Source organism: Bubalus bubalis, chromosome 23, assembly GCF_019923935.1.
Source record: "Bubalus bubalis isolate 160015118507 breed Murrah chromosome 23, NDDB_SH_1, whole genome shotgun sequence".
Taxonomy (NCBI): domain Eukaryota; kingdom Metazoa; phylum Chordata; class Mammalia; order Artiodactyla; family Bovidae; genus Bubalus; species Bubalus bubalis.
The window spans coordinates 13,792,402-13,818,279 of NC_059179.1; the positions used below are offsets into that span (position 1 = coordinate 13,792,402).

The 25,878-nt window shown below is 37.2% G+C and overlaps 2 protein-coding genes across 5 annotated transcripts in view; one reads left to right on the forward strand and one right to left on the reverse strand.

Moving 5' to 3' along the window:
- FGFBP3 (fibroblast growth factor binding protein 3) overlaps window positions 1-25,878 on the reverse strand; it is a 139,960-nt gene that overhangs the window by 21,320 nt on the left and 92,762 nt on the right. The gene's annotated exons all lie outside the window — the stretch shown is intronic.
- BTAF1 (B-TFIID TATA-box binding protein associated factor 1) overlaps window positions 1-25,878 on the forward strand; it is an 88,463-nt gene that overhangs the window by 3,590 nt on the left and 58,995 nt on the right. For all 4 annotated transcript variants that reach the window (XM_044935419.1, XM_044935420.1, XM_025274157.2 and 1 more), the window contains exons 2-4: window positions 10,788-10,911; window positions 17,313-17,427; window positions 19,116-19,262. In XM_044935419.1, the coding sequence (XP_044791354.1) occupies window positions 10,788-10,911; window positions 17,313-17,427; window positions 19,116-19,262 (386 nt within the window). The remainder of the gene's footprint in view (window positions 1-10,787; window positions 10,912-17,312; window positions 17,428-19,115; window positions 19,263-25,878) is intronic.

The following is a 25,878-nucleotide window of genomic DNA, read 5'->3' on the forward strand; positions in this document are numbered from 1 at the left end:
TAAGCCTATACATGTGTCACTTTGGGAAGCCTTCTCTGGTATTACTTCATCTCAGCTGGTGAGATACTGTCTTGCCAGTCATATTTATCATACTTTGTGATTGTTTAATTGTTCGCTTTCTTGCTTGACTTAACATTAGCTCTGTGAGAGAAGTGAATGTCTTTACTCCTTCTTTCCCCAGGAGAGTGCCTTTTCTCATAGGTGCTCAATACACTTTTTAAAAAATGGGTGATTGTTTTCTTGTTTAATTCCTGTCATGATTTTTCTGTAACTTTTGTAGAGTATTTCTGGTGTTTTTCAGGAAGTGCTTCTGAGTTTTACAGATTTCCCTAAGAGAGAAAAACTTTCATTATAGTTTTGAATATTGACCAGAATTATAATTTAAAAAACAATAAATATTGTCAGAACTAGTTTTATAAATTTATAGTCTAGTACAATTCTGTGATAGCATGGTCTTTTATAATGCAAATTGGATATAATGTAACTGCATTTTCTGTACTCAAAATTTTTAGACTCCACTTAGTTTTTTAAAAATTATTATTCATTTTGTTTTTGGCTGCATAGGATCTTCGTTGCTGCAAGCAGCCTTTCTCTAGTTGTGGTGTGCAGGCTTCTTATTGCAGTGGCTTCTCTTGTTGCGGCCCACGTGCTTAGATGGCTCCAAGGTATCTGGAATCTTCCCAGACCCAAGATGGAACTCGTGTCCTCAGTATTGGCAGTCAGATTCATAACTGCTGGACCACCAGGGAAGTCCCACACATAGCCTTTATAAAGGCTTAGTTTTAATGTAGTACTTTGAATTATAAGAATGTAGCAAATGGTAAAATGTATGGTCAACTCTTGATCCCCTATGGGTGAGTTAAATCTTGCCACAAACACCTACCCCACCCCTCAAAAAACCCTACAAATCTTTGTGACTCTAAAATTGCAAATACAATGATAGCATTTGAAGTTCTCCCATAAAATGCAGTGAAATACTACTAAAAATGTATGACTCTTTTAGACCCCTAGTAAAAGAGTATACACATGTGAAAGAACAATGTTGCCCTTAATAAGTGAATGCTGGAAAGTCAGCCAGACTCACTCACTAGCTACTTGACTTGCTCTGATAACGTCAATCTCAGCAAAAAAAAAAAAAAAAAAAAAAACCCAACAAATTAGTATATATTACAGGCTTTCAGTGTTGTTTGCAAGCAATTTAAATCATAATTATTAAATATTTGAATACTGTGTTGTTTTGTAAGCCTTTCTCCCTGTATCATCTGTCACTAATTGAAGCTGAGCCACCAACAGTAAAGGTAATGTTAGAGGTATTGTTAAAAGTTATGTTCATTACAGAAGGTGGTGGGTGAATCTGTAACAATGTTGGGTTCCACAGCTTAATTTTTTAAAAGATTATTTTTGATACCTTTGCCTGTTTATACCACAGTTGGTTGTTGTTATGCATCGATTAGCTATTATGAATTTAGTGTTTCCTTGATCATATACAGAGAATGTAAAAATATAATTTACAGAATTTTCCATCAGTGATCTTTGCTATAAAGGTCATGTCTAATAGTTACAACTTGACTGTTTTAGAAGCCATACCTTAAGTCTGTGACGCACATCTTTGGAGTTTAAAAATGATGCTGTGTTCAGAAAAGATTCTGAACATACCCTCTTATGGAAGAAACAAATTGCTACATGTGAGCAGAACTTTGCTGTGTTGTGTTAATGCTTTGTCAGCACTGCTGATGCTTCAGAGAAACATTGTTTCAGTGACCTTTTCTGCACAGTAAAGGGAAGTTTCTTCATGTGGGGGGTCCTTGCTCTTGACAGGGAAAATGATCTTACCTGTGGGAGAGCACAGGTGTTTTTTGTTTGTTAGGCCTATTCCTCCATTATTACTAATTTCTATCCATTATGAGATTGACAGAAGACACTGTTGTAAATTGTAATATATTGAATATTTTGTACTTTAAAAATGGGGACCAAAAGCTAGAAAAGGTAGAGGAGGCATTACATAAGTGTCTCCATTTTAATCCCTTTGGTTAAATTCCTCCCTGTTTCTTTAGTCTGTTTCTCAAAGTAGTATCCACCTAATAATTCACCATTTTAACCATTTTAAAATGTGCACTTTCAAATGAAGTTTTAATCCACTAAACATTTTTTTTCCCCTGAAAAATCTAGATTTTTATGTTTAAGATAAAGTCATACAAGAGGCAGAGGTTAGGGGAAAAAAAGTGTCCTGAAGGAAATAACGCACCTTGGCTGTCCTTTTCAGCACTCATTTAACAAGTATTTACAGAGTGCTTTCTGTGTTCCAGGTGCTGGAGATACAGCAGAGAATAAAAATGGATTTCCCATTCTCATGGAGTTCCTGTACTGGGGTGGGGCCGTGGGGGGGCGGGAATGTAAATAACACACACCTGCCCTCGCATCTGGCTTTGGTGTTGTTTCACTTCTTCATGTCTGTTCTCAGTGTTCTTTGTGGCATTTCAAATTAATCTACTTTCTTCTAGCATTAACATAGTTTCAAATAACCCACAGTAGGAACTTGAAGGCATACATTTTAAAACATAAGTCTAGGCAATTTCTTAAAAGACATTTCTTTTGATCATAACTTGCTTGCTTAATAATGTTATGTAGGACTAAGCACAGTGTTGATACCAGATATTTATGTTCTTATTCCCTAAGTAACACAGAAAAGAAAAGCCTCACATAGTAAATGTAAAAAATGCATGACAAAATGGACAAACTTGACTGATGATTCCCTTTTACTTACAATTACAAAGCCATCTCTGATGTATTATTTCAGTTGACCTTCCATAATTTTTTTAGAGTGATTAAATTTATTCAGAGAATACTGAGATTGGAAATAGATTGCAAAAGTTATATTTTAAACACTTTCTTTTTCCATCCTCAAATAGCGGAAATGCAATATATATTTGTTTATTGGTGTTGAAGTAGTAGTCTAGGACATTTTTATAGTTCAGCATGCATATTATTTCTTTTTATATTCTTTTTGAATTATGATAATACAAACAGCTGAAGAGAAGTTAAATTATAGTTGCCAGCATAACCTCTACAAACTCAATGTACTTTCCTTTTTCTAACAGCCAGTTTTTTTAAACCACATTTTCTGTTTTAATTTGAAGTATAATTAATTTTTGGAGAAAGCAATGGCACCCCACTCCAGTACTCTTGCCTGGAAAATCCCATGGACGGAGGAGCCTCGTGGACTGTAGGCTGTAGTCCATGGGGTCGCTAGGAGTCGGACACGACTGAGCGACTTCACTTTCACTTTTCACTTTCATGCATTGGAGAAGGAAATGGCAACCCACTCCAGTGTTCTTGCCTGGAGAATCCCAGGGATGGGGGAGCCTGGTGGGCTGCCGTCTATGGGGTCGCACAGAGTCGGACACAACTGAGGCAACTTAGCAGCAGCAGCAGCATAGTAGTTTGTATCTGTTAATCCCACACACCTATCTTCTCATTCCCCTCTTCCCTCTAGGCAGTCTTTAGAGCAGTTTTCTGAAATCACAGGTTTATAAAATAAACATGGATCATGTCTTTTATAGTTATTTCTCTGAAGTAAAATCCAATTGAAAATGGGCCAGATTATCATCATCAATAGATTCATAACCAATTGTTGTTGTTCAGTTGCTCAGTCTTGTCCGATTCTTTGTGACCCCATGGACTGCACCATGCCAGGCTTCCCTGTCCTTCACCATCTCCCTGAGCTTGCTCAAACTTATGTCCATTGCTCGGTGATGCCATCCAACCATCTTGTCCTCTTTTGTCCCCTTCTCCTCCTGCCTTCAATCTTTCTCAGCATCAGGGTGTTTTCTAATGAGTTGGCTCTTTGCATCAGGTGGCCAAAGTATTGGAGCTTCAGTTTCAACATCAGTCCTTCCAATGAATATTCAGGACTGATTTCCTTTAGGATTGACTGGTTTGATCTTTGCAGTCCAAGGGACTCTCAAGAGTCTTCTCCAACACTACAATTCAGAATTATCAATTCTTTGATGCTCAACCTTCTTTAGGGTCTAACTCTCACATCCATACATAACTACTGGAAAAACCATAGCGTTGACTATACAGACTTTTGTTTCAAAATGATGTCTCTGCTTTTTAATACACTGTCTAGGTTTGTCATAGATTTTCTTGCAAGGAGCAAGCGTCTTTTAATTTCATGGCTGCAGTTGCCATCTGCAGTGATTTTGGAGCCCAAGAAAATAAATGTGTCACTGTTTCCATTGTTTTCCCATCTATTTGCCATGAAATGATGAGACCAGATGCCATGATTGTTGTTTTTTAATATCATCAGTGGATACTGTCAAATGTAATTGCACCATGTTTTATTTAATTTATTCTTCTACAGTCTCTGGTATCTTCTGTTCCGCTTGCCATCTATTACCTCCTTTCCTCCATTTGTCTATCCTTTGGAGAATGAAGAGTAGCATTTTTTTTACTGTTAGCTGTTATGCTACATAAGCTTTAGCCAAAAGAAGTATTGTGGTAAGTACTGTGTTCCTCAGTCAGCTCTTCTTTTAACTTTCTTTTTCTTTTGATCACCTGGCTTCCTTCAAACCTCTCCTTCATCAAGGGCCCTGTCTGCCCTCCAGCATAATACTGTCTCTGTCTCATACCCTTTCCCTCTCCCCTACCTGTTCATTAAACCAGTCTTTTCCTTTGTGTCCTGACCCGTGCTTACCCTGCTTGCCTCATAGTTGGCTATCCTGGTGTAATAGGTCACATTGCCCTCTTGTGAGATCCCGGTCTGCTTATCCCTTTGTTGTTCCTTTTGTGTGGCATCTAATCTGTTATCCTGGAGAGAAGAATGAAAAAGTCCAAAAGGGGCTTTGAGTCAAGAGCACCAAAGAAGCATTCTTGTGTCTCCATTCTTCTATTCAGGGAGTCATATCTGACTTTCACAAGGTGGGAGAGGTGAGAATAGACAGGTCTGGAATTGGATGAGAGGATGAGCTGATCTACCCTCAGGGCAGTTGACTGGTGAGGGAGCGGAGGTGACATGACATGGTGTTGGGGTATAAGGCTTTGAAGAAAGGAGAGGCAGAAGGAACTGTGTGGTTGTGAGGCAAATTCAGCATTAAGTTAGAGGAGTAGAAGGTCTTTGGGCAGGAGTATGTGTCCACAGAGGACTCAAGGAAGGTTTAGGAAGGGTAGAAATTATTGAAGGAATACAGTGCCTACTGCCCAGTTGTTTTCATCATGCTCTTTGCAGCAGCCATAACTGCCTGATGTTCAGATTGCTAAAGTACTGCTGTACTCATCTTTTTACTTACTGAAACGTTGCTTTAGCATCACTTCTGTTATTTTTATAACTTGTTTTTGTGTAGTATAGCTATGACAGATTAAGGATATTTCTCAAAGGAAGCAAAAAAATATATAGTACTCTCTTTGTTTAAAAATGGTGCTTCAACCTGTCCCTAAGAAACTTGAATTTTTCTTTATCTATAATTTTAATTACAGTAAATACCAGGTACTCAACAAATATTTGAATTCTGTGCAAAGACACTTTGCACAATATTGGGGGGGACAAAAGGAATCATTGAAGAAGGTGAAGCCTAATAAGCATAAGACAACATGTGACAAATTAATGTAAAGACACAAAAATGCATAATAAATGCCAAAATGGTTATGCAAAATGAGAATCCCTGTGGATTTTAGAAGAGGATGTAATTGTGTAGTAGTCCATGAGATGGTGTCAAGAAAGTAAAGAACTTGAACTAAGTCTGAATGGGTGGGAGTGAGCTGAAGAATTGGACCAAGAGAAGACATTCCAAGTAGAAAAAACAGACAAAATTGTGGAAACCAAAATGGCCCTTGTTTGGGAGATACTTTCTTGTTTTTGATTACTACCTGGTAGGTAAGGGTGAGCCATTGAAAGTTTTAGAATAAGGTAATAATTTGATCACAGGGTGTTCTAGGAAGTAAACTTAGCATTGAGATCTTATGGAGTTTTGCTCATCAGGCAGTTGAAAGTTTGCACTTGAGCTCCCAGATGGGCTAGATTTGGGGATTATTTGTTCTGTGTTATAGTTTAAACAAATTACAGTTTCCTACAGGAGAAACTGATGAGAGATGGACAGCCAAGGATTGAATTTGGGAGAATGTTCTTATTAAGAGTGTTAAGAATAGGGAAACCATGGAAAGAATTAAGAGATCAGAGAAGAACAGGGTAATAGAATGTTCTGAAAACTTAGGAAGGAAAGCATTTTAAGAATGGGGTACATACTGAAATCAGATGTCACAGAAGAATCATGAAAATTGGATTTACAAAAAACAAAGCCATTGGTTTTAGAGCTTAGAAGTTCCTTGGTGACCTTCAGGTGTGCTATTTCAGTAGTAGAGAAGGATAGAAACTTGATTTATAGGGATTAAAATGTATGTGGTGAGAAGATAAAAGAAGTGATTTAAAACACTTGTTCAAGATGCTTGGCAGCAGAAAGAGTGTTTTAGAAGATGGAGGTCAAGAGGTTTATCTTAATAAAGATGGACCTCTGTATATTTGAAGACAGAAGGGAGTAGATTAATAAGGCAGTGATGTAAGATATCAGAGAAAGGATAATTGAATGAGGGTAGAAGGAGATGGTATCAAGAAAATGGTGAGACATTATGCAAGTCTTGAAGAAAAACAAGGACTGTCTCTTCATCTGAAATTGAAAGGATGAGTATAAAGACCCTTAAAGGTAATAAGTGAGACGAGATAGTTTGTATTCTAATAACCTAGGGATCTACTCAGTCCATTCATTTTTAAGGAATAGATAATGGCAATTGGGACTTGAGGAAAATTGGCAGGGGTTGGGGGACTTGGAAAACTCAATTTAACTATTTATACATAGACTTACAAACCGGTTAGTATTGTCACTTCCTTAAAGTATTCATTTTGCAGCCAGCTTTTGCTTTTCATCACAAAAGCAGGAACTCCATCACTGAAAAGGAGTTATGAAGTATTGGGCTGGTTAAAAAGTTTCAGTTTTTCTGTAAGATGGTACAGAAAAACTCAAATGAACTTTTTGGCTGATCCAGTAGTTGAAATCCATCCAGAGGTGCAATCTAAGGAACTTTGCATCAAATAAATCAAAGATATGACAAACATGGTATATAAGAGGGGAAAAAACTATTAACAGTTGCAGTGATGTGAAGCTATGAAATATGACTAAATCTAATTTTACCCTGTAAAATAAGAGCTTAAGTGAAGTTAAGTGGGTTTCTTCTCTAAGCCTTCTAACAAGTGACAAAAGTAATACTTTTAAAGATCTCCTGACTTCCAGTCTAGTTCTACCATTTTGCAACTTTTCCTGTAGGAAGGTCCTGGATTTATGTAAACTGTACACATACAGTTTATATTATTATAAAGAATACATGCATCATATACAGATATAAGTCCGTTGTTGCATAAATATGACTTAAGACATAATTTTTATAATAAAACATTTAATTTTTGATAATTTTGCTTGGCATAGAATATAGATTTAAAATGAATATTTATTTGCCTTGATAGAAAATTGTTCATAGATATTAAATTTTCTTTTTGCATATTTCTTTTCATTGAGCAGAGGCATTCAAAATCAGTCCTGGCAATAGGCATATATTTGTTGTGAAGTTTCAGAGACAGTTTCAGTAGCTTTAACATCACAATCAGTTATAAAGATGAAAATACATCAAAGAGCATTCTAGAGTTATGTATGGGATGTATGAGGGAGGTAGTTTTATGAGAAAAGGATTTGGGATCTGACTTAGTGTTAGAATTTTATGAAAACCACTGTCAGAAGATTCTTTTCCTCCCTTCTGTCTCATTATCTCTGAGTCATTCTTCACCAAATCCTGTCACAAAGCCTGAAGAGTAAATGGGTGAAGGCAAGTATTTAGGCAGCCTTGGATGGATAAGGAAAAATATTATGTCAGAAGGTGGGGTGTGTCTATGCACAGTGTTTTTTTCGTAATTAATTTCTTTATAATCACTCTGTGTGCCATTCAGTATATAGGAAGCAAAAATTGTGTTGTATTACTCTTTTTTTCTTTATGTCACTGGCTTTAATTACCTCATATTTTGTTTACAATATGGCCTCCATAATACCCTTAACTGTAAAATTTGAACCTTGCCTCTTAGTGTTTTATTTTGAGTCAGTTGAAAAGTTTTCATGGTACCCTTTGCCTTCTTGACTGAAAAAGACTTACTTTGGTTGCATGTATGTGAAAGTTGCTCAGTCATGTCTGACTCTTTGTGACCTCATGGACTGTACACTCCATGGAATTCTCCAGGCCAAAATACTGGAGTGGGTAGCCTTTTCCTTCTCCAGGGGATCTTCCCAACCCAGGGATCGAACTCAGGTCTTCTGCACTGCAGGCGGATTCTTAACCAGCTGAGCCACAAGGGAAGCCCAGTTGTGTGTGTGTGTGTGTGTGTATATATATGTATGTGTGTGTGTGTGTATCTTTATATATATATTTTTAGTAGTTACAATGATTTTGTGTTTATTAGTGACTGGCTAGTTTGATAAATACTGCCCCCTCCAAAGAGCTTCCCAGGTGGCTCATTGGTAGAGAATCTGCCTGCCAATGCAGGAAAAGATGTGAGTTCAATACATGGGTTGGGAAGATCCCCTGGAGAAGGAAAAGACCACTCCAGAATTCTTTGTGGAAAATCCCATGGACAGAGGAACCCAGCAGTTCTACGGTTCATAGGGTTATACGAGTCGGACTCAATGACTAAACAGCAACAACCCCCTCCAAAAGAAGAAAAGACCCTGCTTATTTCATGTGACCCCTATATTTTGTTATAAAGGGATTTTATAGCTTTGCTTTCTAATTTTTTAGCTCTTTGTAAAAGAAAAATAATCCCAGAGGTAAAAGATGAGCCTCTTTGCGGTTTATTAATACTTAATATTCATGCTTAACTTTGGGACCTTGCTTGCTTTCTCTTCCTCATTAGATGAGATTTAAAGGTTTGTTCTCGAAATCTCCCCTCATATAGGATTGGGGCACAATATCACCTTGCCCCTTTTCATCCTTCATCTTGTATGAATACCCATTTATTCTGTATATGAGACTGCCTTCCTTTCTTTACCTGTGGTATCCATTTGCCTCATTGAACCTGATTAACACTGTGGTGGAAGGGCTAGACCTATATGACCCATGGACAGCTGGTAGTGGTTACTGGTTTCTTTCTCTTTTTTAAATCTTAGGATTTTCCTGTATCCCAGAAACAAAGTGACACAGTTTTCCATTTCCCCCACTTATTCCAGGTGTAAGACATTGTGATTTTATTCCAAAGTATCTATTGTATAAACGTCAGAACTGGGATTTGAATCGTGGTGCTGTGGCTCTGGCCCATAATGGTGTTTGTCTTTTACAAACTGTTTCCTCAGAGATCTTATTGCCATCCTGTCACTTCTATACAAATGACTCATTTATCTGTATACCTTTCATCTCAACTTTCTTCTGAACATCAGATCTCTATTCCAACTGTTCTTTTTGCTTTCCCCTAGCTTTCCTGACCCGGCCATTAAAAAACTCATCATCTTTCCTCAGAAACATTTCCTCCACTAGTTCTTCCCATTTCTTTAATGACATCTTCATTTCTAAGATTCAGAGTCTTAGAATCTTTTCATTTCCTTGACATTACCATGGTAATTCTGCAGCATTTTCCCGAACTTCTTTCTAGTCTTGTAACCATGATTGTAGTTCAGGTCTAAAAGTTCTCATAAAAGTTTTCTTTTTACTTGATGCTTCACCCTGCTGCAAGACTAACCTTCCTGAAGCATAGCTCCAGTCCCATGACTTTGTTTTTTTAAAAATAATTTTATTTGTTTTTGGCTGTGATGGGTCTTCCTTTCTGAGTGGGCTTTTCTGTGGATGCAGTGAGCAGGGGCTCCTCTCTAGCTGTGGTGTGCAGGCTCCTTGCTGTGGTGCGTGGGCTTCTCGTGGTGGTGATTTCTTTGCTGTGGAACCAGGGCTGTAGGGCGCAAGGGCTTCAGTAGTTGGAGCGTGTGGACTCAGAAGTTGTAACTCCCCAGCGCTAAAGCACAGGCTCAATAGTTGTGGCTCATGGGCTTCGTTTGTCCTCAGCATGTGGGATCTTGCCAGATCAGGGATGGAACCCCTGTCTCCTGCATTGGCAGGCAGGTTCTTTACCACTGAGTCACCAGGGAAGCCCCCATGTCTTTCCTGATCAGAGTCTTTCATGGCTGAGCTATAATTCAAGGGTGTCCACAATAGGTCTGTCTAGCTGCTTTTGTAGCTACATCTTCTACTATTCTCTTAAGTGTACCCCGAATTACAACCAGACTGTGTTACTCACTTCTCTAAATATAGCCTCCTTTGTCTTACTGCTGTTTCTTATTCCCTCTTCCATATGTTTCTCCCCTTTTTCCCTTTTACTGCCTCACTTTCACCAGTACTGAGTTTTTTTGCTACCATTAAGGTCCAACTCATACACCATTTCTTTTAGAAAGCCCTTTTAGTATTATACAGTTGGGGATATAGTATTTATTGCTTCCATTCCATCTTCTCAAAGCACTTTCTCCTTTTCTGACATGTGCTTATTGGACATGTATATGCATGTACAATTCCTATATTATACCCTATAATCTAATTATTTGTGTACTTGCCTTACCCACTCACTCCACCTCCATAGCAAGTTCCTTAGGAGTAGATTAGTTTATCTCCTACAGCTCTGCCATAGCTCTTTCTTCATAAATGCTGAATATGTACATTTATTGACTCAAACATATATGAGGAAACATTTCAGAATAACCATTATATTTTTATTATTTTAGGCTTGACCGTCTTTTTATCTTGCTGGATACTGGCACTACTCCAGTTACAAGAAAAGCTGCTGCACAGCAACTTGGAGAAGTGGTGAAGCTTCATCCCCATGAACTGAATAATCTATTATCTAAAGTAAGCACTCTATTTTCTCTTTTAGTATAATACAGTTGTAGAAATTTATCCATGGGTAAAAACATAAAAGAGAAGGAAGTTATCTTATTAGTGACAATTTGTGGTCTTCAAATTCATTAAATAAGTCCAGTATTTTCCCAAATATTTAAAATTTTTTACTATTTTTTTGTCATAAGGTTTAAAGTACTTTGTTTTTTATGTCAAGTTTTATTGTCAAAGGGATTTGACAATAAAGAACCTTTGGCCTGTGGTACAAATTTGAATCTCATGCAATGTGGTAATGAACTAAGTTGTTAATCTAGTTTGTTAGTGGTCTAACTTGTTCTTAGCAGCTAATAATTACATCAGTTGACAGTCTTCAAATGGATGAGTACTCATGGGTAATGGTGGAAATATATGAGAAGCTACTTGTCATTACATTCTTAGTTATTAGCTCTTTGAAAGTGGAGGCTTTCTCCTTGGGTGAATAAGTGTTTTCACAATCCTAGCCCATGTTCTTTCCCTAAGCAGTTGCTTTATTTTTACTGATTCCTGTGGGCTTGTAGAAGTGTGACTGTATGATGTGCTCTGCTCAGTCATATCCGACTCTTTGTGACCCCATGGACTGCAGCCCACTAGGCTCCTCTGTGGAATTTTCCAGGCAAGAATACTGGAGCAGGTTACCATTTCCTACTCCAGGGGATCTTCCCAACCCAGGGATAGTAAGCAGCAAATTCCATGTATTTAATTCTCTGGCATGCAAAATAAAAACAGGAGTGCTTGGTATGTGTGTTTAGTGGGAATGGGGGCAGTGGATAGCAGATGGGATGGGAAGCAATATGATAACCCAAATATTGGAAGACCCAAGATACCTCTATTCCCACCAGTCTTTATCTCCTCCTCTAGTTCTGATGTGTCCCTCCCTGATTCCTATGAATCAGGGACTGGAAAAGGTCAGTTTTCATTCCAATCCCAAAGAAACGCAATGCCAAAGAATGCTCAAACTACCGCACAATTGCACTCATCTCACACGCTAGTAAAGTAATGCTCAAAATTCTCCAAGCCAGGCTTCAGCAATATATGAACCATGAACTTCCTGATGTTTAAGCTGGTTTTAGAAAAGGCAGAGGAACCAGAGATCAAATTGCCAACATCCACTGGATCATGGAAAAAGCAAGAGAGTTCCAGAAAAACATCTATTTCTGCTTTATTGACTATGCCAAAGCCTTTGACTGTGTGGATCACAATAAACTGTGGAAAATTCTTCAAGAGATGGGAATACCAGACCATCTGATCTGCCTCTTGAGAAATCTGTATGCAGGTCAGGAAGCAACAGTTAGAACTGGACATGGAACAACAGACTGGTTCCAAATACGAAAAGGAGTACGTCAAGGCTGCATATTGTCACCCTGCTCATTTAACTTCTATGCAGAGTACATCATGAGAAACGCTGGACTGGAAGAAACACAAGCTGGAATCAAGATTGCTGGGAGAAATATCAGTAACCTCAGATATGCAGATGATACCACCCTTATGGCAGAAAGTGAAGAGGAACTCAAAAGCCTCTTGATGAAAGTGAAAGAGGAGAGTGAAAAAGTTGGCTTAAAGCTCAACATTCAGAAAACAAAAATCATGGCATCCGGTCCCATCATTTCATGGGAAATAGATGGGGAAACAGTGTCAGACTTTATTGTTTTGGGCTCCAAAATCACTGCAGATGGTGACTGCAGCCATGAAATTAAAAGATGCTTACTCCTTGGAAGGAAAGTTATGACCAACCTAGATAGCATATTCAAAAGCAGAGACATTACTTTGCCAACGAAAGTCCGTCTAGTCAAGGCTATGGTTTTTCCAGTGGTCATGTATGGATGTGAAAGTTGGACTGTGAAGAAGGCTGAGCACCGAAGAATTGATCCTTTTGAACTATGGTGTTGGAGAAGACTCTTGAGAGTCCCTTGGACTGCAAGGAGATCCAACGAGTCAATTCTGAAGGAGATCAGCCCTGGAATTTCTTTGGAGGGAATGATGCTAAAGCTGAAACTCCGGTACTTTGGCCACCTCATGTGAAGAGTTGACTTATTGGAAAAGACTCTGATGCTGGGAGGGACTGGGGGCAGGAGGAGAAGGGGACGACAGAGGATGAGATGGCTGGATGGCATCATTGACTCGATGGACATGAGTCTTAGTGAACTCCGGGAGTTGGTGATGAACAGGGAGGCTTGGCGTGCTGCGATTCATGGGGTTGCAAAGAGTCAGACACGACTGAGTGACTGAACTGAACTGAACTGATTCCTATGAGTAGGAGTTCTAAGCCCTTGTCATCCTACACAAATCTGCCCTCTATTGTTCCTGTCATGGGGACGAACAGCAACTCTCTCTCCAGCACACTCCTCACTTATATACTATCAGAACTTTCTAACCAAGACGTAGATGGAGAGAGAGTGATTTGACACCTACAGGTTCCATGTTCTCAGATTGAAGAAAGATGCACATTTGACAGTACTGTACTCATGTGTTAGATGTGGGGATAGAGAGGCACCCATTTCTTCTCATCCCAAGGGAAGAGATGGAGGACTGAATGAACTGAGACTGGAAACAATGAATAAGACTAACCTTTGCTGAACTGAGAAAAAGTTTCCAGCCTTCCAAGTGAGTTCTGTCCTCCTTAACTCAGACCCCACCATATGACTGCCATCAGATAATTCTGAAAGAGGCAAAGTTTGTTTTTAGCACTTTTCTCATCTCCTATCCCCTCTCTGCCCTCAGTGTTTTCCTGTTGCTTTCGGTTTTATTTTTGTGAAAAATAGCTTTATTGAATAGATTTTATATACCTTGTAATTCATCCAGATAAAGTGTGCAATTCAGTGATTTTTAGTATATCCACAGATACATGCAAATGTCACCACGATCTAATTTTAAAACATTTTTGTGTGCTAAGTCACTTCAGTCGTGTCCAACTCTTGGCAACCCTATGGACTGTAGCCCACTAGGGTGCTCTTTCCCTTGGATTCTCCAGGCAAGAATACTGGAGTGGGTTACCATACCCTCCTCCAGGGGATCTTCCCTACCCAGTGGCTAAACCCGTGGCTCTTGCTTTACAGGCAGATTCTTAACCACTGAGCCATTGGGGAAGCCCTGAAACATTTTTGTCTCCCTCAAAAGAAACCTCATGCCTATTACCAATCACTCACTATCACTCTCCCTTCCATACTCAGTCCTAGGCAACCACTAATCTACTCTGTTTATCTGCCTGTTTTGAACATTTTATATTAAATATGTGGTATTTTGTGATTGTTTTTTCACTTAAATGTTATTTTCAAGGTTCTTTCATATTGTGTGTGCTAAGTCACTTCAGTCGTGTGCAGCTCTTTGCACCCCAATGGACTGTAGCCTCCTAGGCTACTGTCCCTGGGGTTCTCCAGGAAAGAATGCTGGAGTGAGTTGCCATGCCTTGCCCCAGGGGATCTACCCAATCCAGGGATCAAAACCCATGTCTCTTTATGTCTCCTGCATTAGCAGGCAAGTTCATTACCACTAGCGCCACCTGGGAAGCCTTCTTTGTTTTTGCATGTTTCGTTTTTCATTTTTTTTATTGCCAAATACCGTTCTTTGTATGGGTATGGATAATTTTGGATATACCACATTTTATTTATTTCTTTATCAGTTGATGGACATTTTAGTTGTTTCTACTTTTTGCCCTGTTTTAAATAATGCTGCTATGAAAATTTGTGTGCAAGCTTTTGTATGGATGTATGTTTTCATACATGGGTGTATACTAGAGAGTAGAATTGCTGGGTCATATGGTAACTGTGTTTAACTTTATGAGGAACTGCCAGACTGCCTTCCAAACTGGAAGGCATGTTACACCATATTACATTCCCAACAGCATGTATGAGAGGTCTGATTTCTTCGTATCTTTGTCAGTACTTTTTTTTTTTTTTAATTTTGTTTATGTCTTTTTGGCTGTGCTGGGTCTCTGTTGCTGCATGTGGGCTTTCTCTAATTGCAGCAAGCAGGGACCACTCTCTGGTTGTGGTGTGCGGGCTTCTCATTGTAGTGGCTTCTCTTGGTGCAGAGCACAGGCTCCAGAGTGTGAAGGCTTCAGTAGTTGCAGCTCTCAGGCCCTAGAACGCAGGCTCAGTAGTCGTGGCACACAAGCTGAGTTGCTCCACGGCATGGGGAGTCATCCTGGACCAGGGATCGAACTTGTGTCTCCTGGCAGGCAAATTATTAACCACTGTACTAACAGGGAAGTCTCCAGCACATAACTATTAACTGACTGTTTATATTCATACCAGTGTGATTAGTGATACTATAGTTTTGATTTGCATTTTCATATGACTAATGATGTTGAATGTCTTTTCATTTGTTTATTGACCATTACTATATCTTCTTTGAGGATCTGTCTATTCAGATCCTTTGACCATTTTTAAGTGTGATATTTGTTCTTTTATTGATGAGATCAAAGATTCTTTATACATTTTAGATACAAGCCCCTTATCAGATATGGGGTTTGCAAATTCATTCTGCTAGTCTTGAGGTTGTCTTCACTTTCTTAATGGTATCCTTTGAAGCACAAAAGTTATTAGTTACAATGAAGTTGACTTTATCTTTTTTAAACACGTGACTTGTGTGCTCTGGAGATCGTCTCTAAGAAACCTTTGCCTTATCCAAGGTTACAGAGGTTTATCCCCATGTTTTCTTCTAACAGTTTTATAGTTTTAGTTCTTATTTTTAGGCGCTTGGTGTATTTTGAGTTAGTTTTTGTGTCCGGTGTGAAGTAGGGATTTTATTTTATTTTTTTTTAAATGATTTTATTTATTTTTGGCTGTGTTGGGTTCTTCATTGCTGCACGGGCTTTTTTCTGGTTGCAGTGGTTGGGGGTTACTCTTTATTGGGGTGCACAGGCTTGCCGTTGCGGTGGCTTCTCTTGTGGAGTGCAGACCCTAGGTGCTCAGGCTTCAGTAGTATGTGGCATGTGGGCTCAGTATTTGTGCTCCCTGGCTCTAGAGCACAGACTCAACAGTTGTGGCACACAGGCTTGGTTGCTCTGAGGCATGTGGGATCTTCCTGGATCAGGGATCAAACCTGTGTCTCATGCATTGGCAAGCAGATTCTTTACCGTTGAGCCACCAGAGAAACCATGAAGTAGGGATTTTAAGTCATTATTTTGTTGCTGTAGCACCATTTATTGAAAAGATCCTTTTTTCCCCATTGAATTATCTTGACACTGTTGTTGAAAATTGGTTGACCATAGACACATAGTATTATATTTGAACTAAATTCTTCTCCATTGATCGGTGCATCTGTCCTGCTGTTACCGCACTGTCTTGATCATTGTTGCTTTGTAGTAAGCTTTGAAATAAAAAACTATGAATCTGCCAACTTTATTATTCTTTTTCAAGATTGTTTTGGTGATTCTGGGCACCTTAAATTTACATATAAATTTTAAGATCAACTTGTCTATTTCTGCCAAAAAAAAAAAGCTGGGATTTTGATAAAAATTGTGTTGAATCCGTATTCAGTTTAGAGGGTATTACTATGCTAATAATATTAAGTCTTCTAATCCTTGAATATGAGGTGTTGTTTATTTGGGTCTTCTTTAATTTCTTTCAATAGTATTTTGAATTCTTTTTTTTTTTAGTCTTCAGTATACAAGTCTTGCACTTTTTTGGTTAAATTTATTCTTAAGTATTTTATACTTTTTGATACTATTATAAATGATATTTTCTTAATTTCATTTTCAGATTGTGGAAACTATAAAAAAAATACAGTGGATTTTTGTACAACGTATTGGTCTTATATCTTGCTCTCTTGCTGTACTTACTTATCTTTTCTAATGGTTTTATAACTCTTGGCATTAAGTAAAGGGACTTAATGACTAATATGCACTTTGCTTTTTAGTATGCTAAAAACATTTTTTAAATTCGTTTAAGCATTCTTTTATTTATTAAGTTTCCTGTTTCCTTTTTTAAAAAAAGTTAATTAACTGTCTTTATTTTTGGCTGTGTCCAGTCTTAGTTGTGGCATTTGGGATCTTTCATTGTGATGCTCGGGCTTCTCTCTAGTTGTGGTACAGGGACTCAGTAGTTGCAGCTCGAGGGTTTAGTCGCCCCATGGCATGTGGGATCTTAGTTCCCCAACCAGGGATTGAACCTGCATCCCGCTACATTGGAAAGCAGATTCTTAACCACTGGATCACAAGGGACGTCCCCTCCCTGTTTCCTTTCTTTAAAGTGTAGTGATATTTCTTGTGACTGGTAGAAAATCTTATAAATGATTTTAATAATTGCAAAGTGTTTTGTATAAATTTGAGAGCTGCTAAATTAGAAATTAATAAATATATTTATGTTCCTCTCTTTTGACTATTTGAACAAACAATATTTTTTTGGTGTGTAACTTTTGTTTTACAATTTTTTAAGGTGTTGATATATTTAAGAAGTACAAATTGGGATACTCGGATTGCAGCAGGACAAGCTGTTGAAGCTATAGTGAAAAATGTACCTGAATGGAATCCCGTGCCAAGAACCAAACAAGGTGCTTTTAAGAGGAAAAAGTAGTGTGTAGTAAAAACTATGCATTTTGTTTTAGTAATTCCACTTTTAAAGGCTGAATTTTCATACTTTTAGGTGCAATCTTGTCAGGAAATAAAATTGAACAAGGTGCTTTTTCACCATGTTTTAAAAATTGTACTAGACAATCTCTGCTCATACATATTTTAAATTATTAATTCTACAATATGGTTGATTTGCAGAGATTATTACTTCCCTCAAGAATTTATGCCCTAAAAAATGAAATCAATTAAGTATAAATATTTTATATTTAAAACAGTCAAATTTTGCTTGTTGCTGTGAGAATAGGGTACTTTACTAAATTTAATAAGCACAGTTATGTGTGGATATTTGGAAAGGTCAGTGTTTAGTCCTGTTATGCCTTTTAGATGTCTTTTAGTGGAAATTACTTTTTTTCTGACTGCCTATTATATATGACACTTGAATGTATGCTTTTACAAATTTATAAAGTTACACATTTTAATTAAGTGAGGATTTAATATAGTGTAACTGTATTTCATTTTCAAGTCACTTTTAGTAATACGAGTTTTATCCTGTTGTAACTCATCTAAAATTTTTAATTTGCTCCACCTATTATTTTGAGGGATTGTGTTAGTCTGTCTTCTCTCATCGAAAGAAATACATAACCAGAAGAAGTTACAAATTGTTTTAGAAAAGAGCCATTTTCTTTCCGACTTATTACCCCTGCTTATTTTGGTATACAGAGATACTAGGACTTAAATTCTTTTCAGAAAAACTTTTTTTTTTTTTTTCCCGTTCAGCACAACCTTGTTAATGAAATCTTAGTTCCCCCACTAGGAATTGAACCCAAGCCCATTGCATTGACTACATGGAGTCTTAACCATTGGACTGCCAGAGAATTCCACCCTGCAGAAAAGCTTTAAATTAGTTACACTAGCATTAAAATATATAGTATCATTAGTATCAAATATATTGCCATCATTAGAAAACATTAAGAAATTCATAGCAGTTCCCTTTCAGTTTAGCAATTATACTTCAGTTTGTGGAGACTTATACACAAGTGACCAGCTAAACAAACTATTGTCAGTGAACAATTTATAGTATGTATAAAATTTTACAATGGCATAACCTTTTTGGGAGGAATACAGAACATTTTATAAATAGTTTAGGCCCCAGATAGATATTTGATTTTAGCAGTTTGCCAGGAGATTGTAATTTGCTTATATTATGAGAAATGGGTCCTATTGATTGAGTAGTTCCTTTATGTCTTAGATATTCCTAGGTATAGGGAGTAATGATGCTCATTAGTGTTATTTATGAAAATTTATATGAATATGTTTATCTTTCAATTTATCACTGTGATAAATTACCTTTATCTTTCAACTGTTTAACAGATGATTTTTAATATACATATTTCAACATGGGGATACATTTCTTCATGTAATATTGTGCTTGTGTAGTCAGAAAGTTACATACCCACTAACATTCTGATAGTTTGTAGAAAGGGAGCCATCTGCTAAATAGTTTTTTCATAAATAAGAACTGATCATAAATAAATCCACAATAGCTTTTCTACTTCCTCCACATTTTACTTTTCTTAAAATACTACCCACTCACCTAAAGTAATGCTATTTTCTTTCATTCTGCACTTTGGCTGTATAATCAAATTGAATGTTTTTAAACCTCATCTAGAAACTACTTCAGAAAGTGCTATGGAAGACTCATCTACTACAGATCGATTGAATTTTGACAGATTTGATATATGTAGATTGTTACAACATGGGGCATCACTTTTGGGATCTGCTGGTGCAGAATTTGAAGTACAAGATGAAAAATCAGGTATGTAATAGTCCTGTAGAAAAAACAGTCTGAAATGTGCGTTCAAATCAGTTTGTTACTTGGTGTGCTATGTTACTGTCATATAAAACCTAACAGATGCCATGAAATGTAAATTCACGGAAGTTTGCAGTTTGAGATGTGGGGCATAGGGAAGGTGACCAGGAGCACTTTGTCTAAAACAAATAGGAATATTTTTCATCCCTTAACTGAATATGTGCTATATATATACACACACACACACATATATATATGCATCATTAATAGATATTAGTATGTCAGCATACATATTAATATTTTAGTATTTCAGTATAGAAATTGTAAAGTGGTACCTGAGAGCTTTAGTTGAATAGATTTTAAAATCCAGGATTAGCACAAATTGTGGTAATGTTTTCAGAATTCTTGAAATTTAGAGACTATGACAGTTCTTTTTATCATGTTTTAAATATTTAAGTAATTGGATCTACTGATGCTAATGACCAAAGCAAAAATGAAAAATAAGTCTTAGATAATTGTCCCATTATCTTTAAACTTACAGAATCCATCTGGATATAAAATAAATGTTTTGGCCATTCAAGATTGATGCCTTGAGTGGAAAAAACCTTGATGTTTTTAATGGATTTCTGTAAGTAAATAAATTGCTTTTTTGACTTAAACCAAAACAGAACACTGTTTTGTTTTGTTGCTAATTAATCATTAGTCAAAGGTTATCTATCTAGCGAGGTTAATGAAATGATCTTCAGTTTGTTCATCTTAAAAAAAAAAAGTCAGATATTCATTTCCTCTTGCCTAATACTCTTTCTATTGAAAAATCTAGTGTAGTTATTTATGGAGAGAATAAAGAGGAGAATTTGCTTAAGTTCCAGAAAAGCATAGTTTTTTTTAAATAAGGGAAGTAGAAGTCTTCAAAAACTTTACAATTTGAAAAAAGTTATCTCTAAGTTTACTAATTAGTTTACCAGTCTTAGTAGTGTTCCCATAAACATCATGAGAGATTATTGGGCCTTATCTAGGGAAAAAAGTCAGTGTGACTTTTGTCACTAAAAAAGAAAGTGTTCTTGGGACGTGTCTTAAAGATGCTGATTTAATACATCTGTGGAGAGTTCTGGGAAATCGTATATTAAATGAAAAAACCCCACAGATGACTGATATGTAAGCAGGATTGGGAACCCCAATTTTTTTAGAATTCAGTTTTTTCCCCCATAACTCAGTTTTTAATGCTGATAAGTCATAGCGTGACGAAAAGTGCTCATTAAAACCCTCTAATTAGGTTTTCTTGAAATGTCTGTTCATCTGTGTTGATCTCTACATATTTATAAATTACACGTACATGATTAGCATAGGTGCCAGTCTGTTTCCTTTGCAGTTGTGTTGATTATTTTCCGCAGTAAACTTTCCCTGAAATGAGAGGACTGATTTGGAGCTCTTTGTGAGTGTACTGAATTTATGATCCAGAAGTTTTCACGTTGGATGCCTAGTGTTTTTCCCTCTGAGGAGAGCAGCCTTAATTTTTTTTTTTTTTTTTTTTTTACTATAGCTATAGAGAGGTATAATTCCCATACCACATAAATCACCCATTTTAAAAGTGTACAATTCACTGAGTTTTAATATATTTACAGTTTTGTGTATTTTAGAACATTGTCACTACCTCAGGAAGAAACTCCATATCCTTTATCACACTCCTATTCCCCTACACCCCTCCTTTTTCTTCCCAGCCCTAAGGAACCATTAATTTATTTCCTTTATCTATAGATTTGCCTATTATGGGCATTTCATATAAATGGAATCGTATGTAGTCTTTTGTGTCTGACTTCTTTTTACTTAGCAGAATTTTTCCAACATTTATCTATATTGTAGTGCACATGTTAGTACTGTTTAGATTTTTTTTTCCTAAATAGTATTTATTACTGTTATAGGGTATATCTGTTTTTAATTTTGATCAAATATAGATAACATAAAATTTACCATCTTAATCATTTTTAAGTGTATAGCTCAGTAGTATTAAGTACATTCATATTGTTGTGCAGCCAATCTCCAGAACTCTTTTCATCTTGCAGAATGAAACCTTATACCCATTAAACAATAATTCCCATCCCTTTCTCCCCTCAAACCCCCTGCCCCAAGCCGGCAATCACTGTTTTACTTTCTGTCTTTGAATTTGACTACTCGGGGTACTTCATCTGAGTGAAATCTATGGTATTTATCCTTTTGTGACTGACTTTCTTCACTTAACATAATCTCCTTCCACTTAACATAATGGAACAACAGACTGGTTCCCAATAGGAAAAGGAGTACGTCAAGGCTGTATATTGTCACCCTGCTTATTTAACTTATATGCAGAGTACATCATGAGAAACGCTGGGCTGGAGGAAGCACATGCTGGAATCAAGATTGCCGGGAGAAATAGCAATAACCTCAGATGTGCAGATGACACCACCCTTATGGCAGAAAGTGAAGAGGAACTAAAGAGCCTCTTGATGAAAGTGAAAGAATAAAATGAAAAAGTTGGCTTAAAGCTCAACATTCAGAAAACTAAGATCATGGCATCCAGTCCCATCACTTCATGGCAAATAGATGGGGAAAGAGTGTCTGACTTTATTTTTCTGGGCTCCAAAATCACTGCAGATGGTGATTGCAGCCCTGAAATTAAAAGATGCTTACTCCTTGGAAGGAAAGTTATGACCAACCTAGACAGCATATTCAAAAGCAGAGACATTACTTTGCCAACAAAGGTCCATCTAGTCAAGGCTATGGTTTTTCCAGTGGTCATGTATGGATGTGAGAGTTGGACTATAAAGAAAGCCGAGCACCGAAGAATTGATGCTTTTGAACTGTGGTGTTGGAAAAGACTCTTGAGAGTCCCTTGGACTGCGAGATGATCCAACCAGTCCATTCTGAAGGAGATCAGCCCTGGGTGTTCTTTGGAGGGAATGATGTTGAAGCTGAAGCTCCAATACTTTGGCCACCTGATGTGGAGAGCTGACTCACTGGAAAAGCCTGATGCTGGAAAAGATTGAGGGCAGGAGTAGAAGGGGATGACAGAGGATGAGATGGTTGGATGGCATCACTGACACAATGGACATGAGTTTGGGCGGACTCCGGGAGTTGGTGATGGACAGGGAGGCCTGGCCTACTGCGGTTCATGGGGTCACAAAGAGTTGGACACGACTGCGCGACTAAACTGAACTGAATCTCCTTTTGTGTTTATCTGTATTGTATGTGTCAGAATTTCCTTCCTTTTTAATAAGGCTGAATAATAATTCCGGTGTATGTTTACACCATGTTTTGTTTATCGATTCATTTGTCATTAGGCACTTGGGTTGCTTCTACCTTTTGGTTATTGTGAATAATGCTGCTGTGAACACAGACATGCAAATATCTATTGAAATTCCTGCTTCCAGTTCTTTTGGGTCTATGCCCAGAAGTGAAATTATAGGATCATATGGTAATTCTATTTTTGATCCTTTTTTTTTTTTTTAAGAACTGCCATATTGTTCTCCATAGTGCCTATTTCATTTTGCATTCTCACCAACAGTCTATGAGGTTTTCAATTTCTCCACATAACTTTATCAGCTGTTGTTATTTTGATTTTTTGGTAGCAGCCAAACTAATAAGTAAAAAATTATTTCATTTTCTGGCTGAATAACATTCCATTATATGAATATAACATTTTGTGTATTCATTCATTGTTTGAAGACATTTGGGTTGTTCCTGCCTTTTTGGCTTTTATGTAATGCTGTAATAAATGTTCATGTACAGATTTTTGTACATGTATGTTTTCATTTCTTCTATGTAAATACCTTTTGTTGACTATGAGGGCTACTCCATTTCTTCTAAGGGATACTTACCACACTAGTAGATATCATGGTCCTTTGACTGTGCAGATCACAACAAACTGTGAAAAATTCTTAAAGAGATGGGAATACCAGACCACCTTATCTGCCTCCTGAGAAATATGTATATAGGTCAAGAAACAACAGTTAGAACCGGACATGGAACAATGGATTGTAAAATTGGGAAAGGTGTATGTCAGTTCTATATATCGTCACCCTGCTTATTTAACTTGTATGCAGAGTACATCATGTGAAACGCTGGGCTGGATGAAGCACAAGCTGAAATTAAGATTGCTGGGAGAAATATCAATAACCTCAGATATGCAGATGACACCACCTTTATGGCAGAAAGCGAAGAGGAACTAAAGAGCCTCTTGATGAAAGTGAAAGAGGAGAGTGAAAAAGCTGGCTTAAAACTAAGTGTTCAAAAAAAAATAAGATCATGGCATCCAGTCCCATCACTTCATGACAAATTGATGGGGAAACAATGCAAACAGTGAAAGACTTTATTTTCTTGGGCTCCAAAATCATGGCAGATGGTGACTGTAGTCATGAAATTAAAAGATGCTTACTCCTTGGAAGGAAAGTTATGACCAACCTAGACAGCATATTAAAAAACAGAGACATTACTTTGTCAACAAAGGTCCGTCTAGTCAAGGCTATGGTTTTTCCAGTAGTCATGTATGGATGTGAGAGTTGGACTACAAAGAAAGCTGAATGCAGAAGAATTGATGCTTTTGAACTGTGGTGTTAGAGAAGACTCTTGAGAGCCCCTTAGACTGCAAGAAGATCCAACCAGTCCATCCTAAAGGAAATCAGTCCTGAATGTTCATTGGAAGGACTGATGCTGAACCTGAAGCCCCAATACTTTGGCCACCTGATGCGAAGAATTGATTCATTAGAAAAGACTGTTGCTGGGAAAGATTGAAGGCAGGAGGAGAAGGGGATGACAGGATGAGATGGTTGGATGGCATCACCAACTTGATGGACATGAGTTTGAGCAAGCTCTGGGAGGTGATGATGGACAGGGAAGCCTGGCGTGCTGTAGTCTATGGGGTTGCAAAGAGTCGGACTTGACTCAGCGACTGAACTGAACTGATGTAGATTCCTAAGAATGGACTTGCTGGGTCTTGTGGTAACTGTTTTACTATTTGAGAAACTGCCAGACTGTTCTCCAAACTGGCTTCACCATTTCACATTCCTCTAACAGGATACAAATGTTCCAATTTCTCCACATCCTTGCCAATGTTTGCTTATTATTCACTGATTTTGACTATATCTATACCAGTGACTATAAAGTGATACCTCATTGTACTTTTGATTTGCATTTTTCTGATGACTAATGATGTTGAACATATATTCATGTGTTTATTGACCATTTCTATATATCTTTCTTTGTAGAGTTGTCTATTCATGTTGTTTGCCCATTTTTAAGTGGAATATCTGTTCTTTTATTAATGAGGTATAAGAGTTCTTTATATATTCTGTATATAAATGTCTTATCTAATAAATGATTGACAGATATTTCCTCCCATTCTGTGCATTATCTTTTCACTTTCCTGACCTTCGAAGCATAAAGTTTTTAATTTTAATGAAATCCTGTTTATCTTTTTCCTTTTGTTTCTCAAGCTTGTTGATACCATACGTTAGAAGTTTTTGCCAAATCTGAGGTCATATTTATCCCTTTGTTTTCTCTAAGAGTTTTATAGTTTAACTCTTACTGTTAGGTATTTGATCTATTTTGAGCTTATTTTTGTATGTTGTGGGGTTAAGAGTCTTAACAATTTTTTTTTTTCTTTTTGAGGGTTTTTTTTTTGGTTGTTAATTATTTCTTTGGTTGCACTGGGTCTTCCTTGTTGGGCAGAGGTTTTCTCTAGATGTGAGTGGGGGCTGCTCTGCTGTGGTGCACAGGCTTGTCACTGTGGTGGCGTCACTTGTTGCAGAGCACAGGCTCCGAGTGCATGGACTTTAGTAGTTGTATCACGTGGGCTTAGTAGTTTTGGCTTGTGAGCTTTAGTTGCCCTGTGGCATGTGGAATTTTCCTGGGCCAGGGATCGAATTGGTATCCCCTTCATGGCAGGTGGATTTTTAAACACCGTACCACCAAGGAAGTCCCCAATATCATTTTTTTATATGTGGCTATCCTGTTAGACAACACCATTTGTTGAAAAGATTCTTTTTTTCTCCATTGCATTGTTTTTGCACCCTTGTCTGCAGACATGTAGTCTTATTTCTGAACTCTCAACTGTATTTGATTGATGTCTGTGTCAGTATTTCATTGTCTTGATCACTGTCGCTTTCTAGAAGTAATTTTTAAAATCAAAAAGTATGACCCTCCAACTTTGTTGTTCTTTTTCAGGATTATTTTGGATATTCTTGGTCTCTTGCATTTCTGTATGAATTTTAAGATCAGTTTGTCAGTGTCTGTGAAAAACCAGCCGATATTTTGATAGAAGTTGTTTTGAATCTGTATATCAATTTGAGAAGTACTACTGTCTTACTGTTAGGTATTCTGATCCATTAACATAGAATGTTCTTCTGTTTATTGAGATCTTTAATTTCTTAAACTAATATTTTGTAGTTTCCGAAATATAAATTCTTAAGTTTTGCTTTTGATGTTAGTAGAATTATTTTGTTATTTTTATATTTAAGTCGTTTGTTTATTCAAATCTTCCTCCCCTTCCCTGTTCTTTAGATGAGGGACTTTGTATAACTTTACCTTTGAATTCACTTATACTTTGTCCTGTTATCTCAATTAAGTTGTTAAGCACATTTGTTGATTTAAA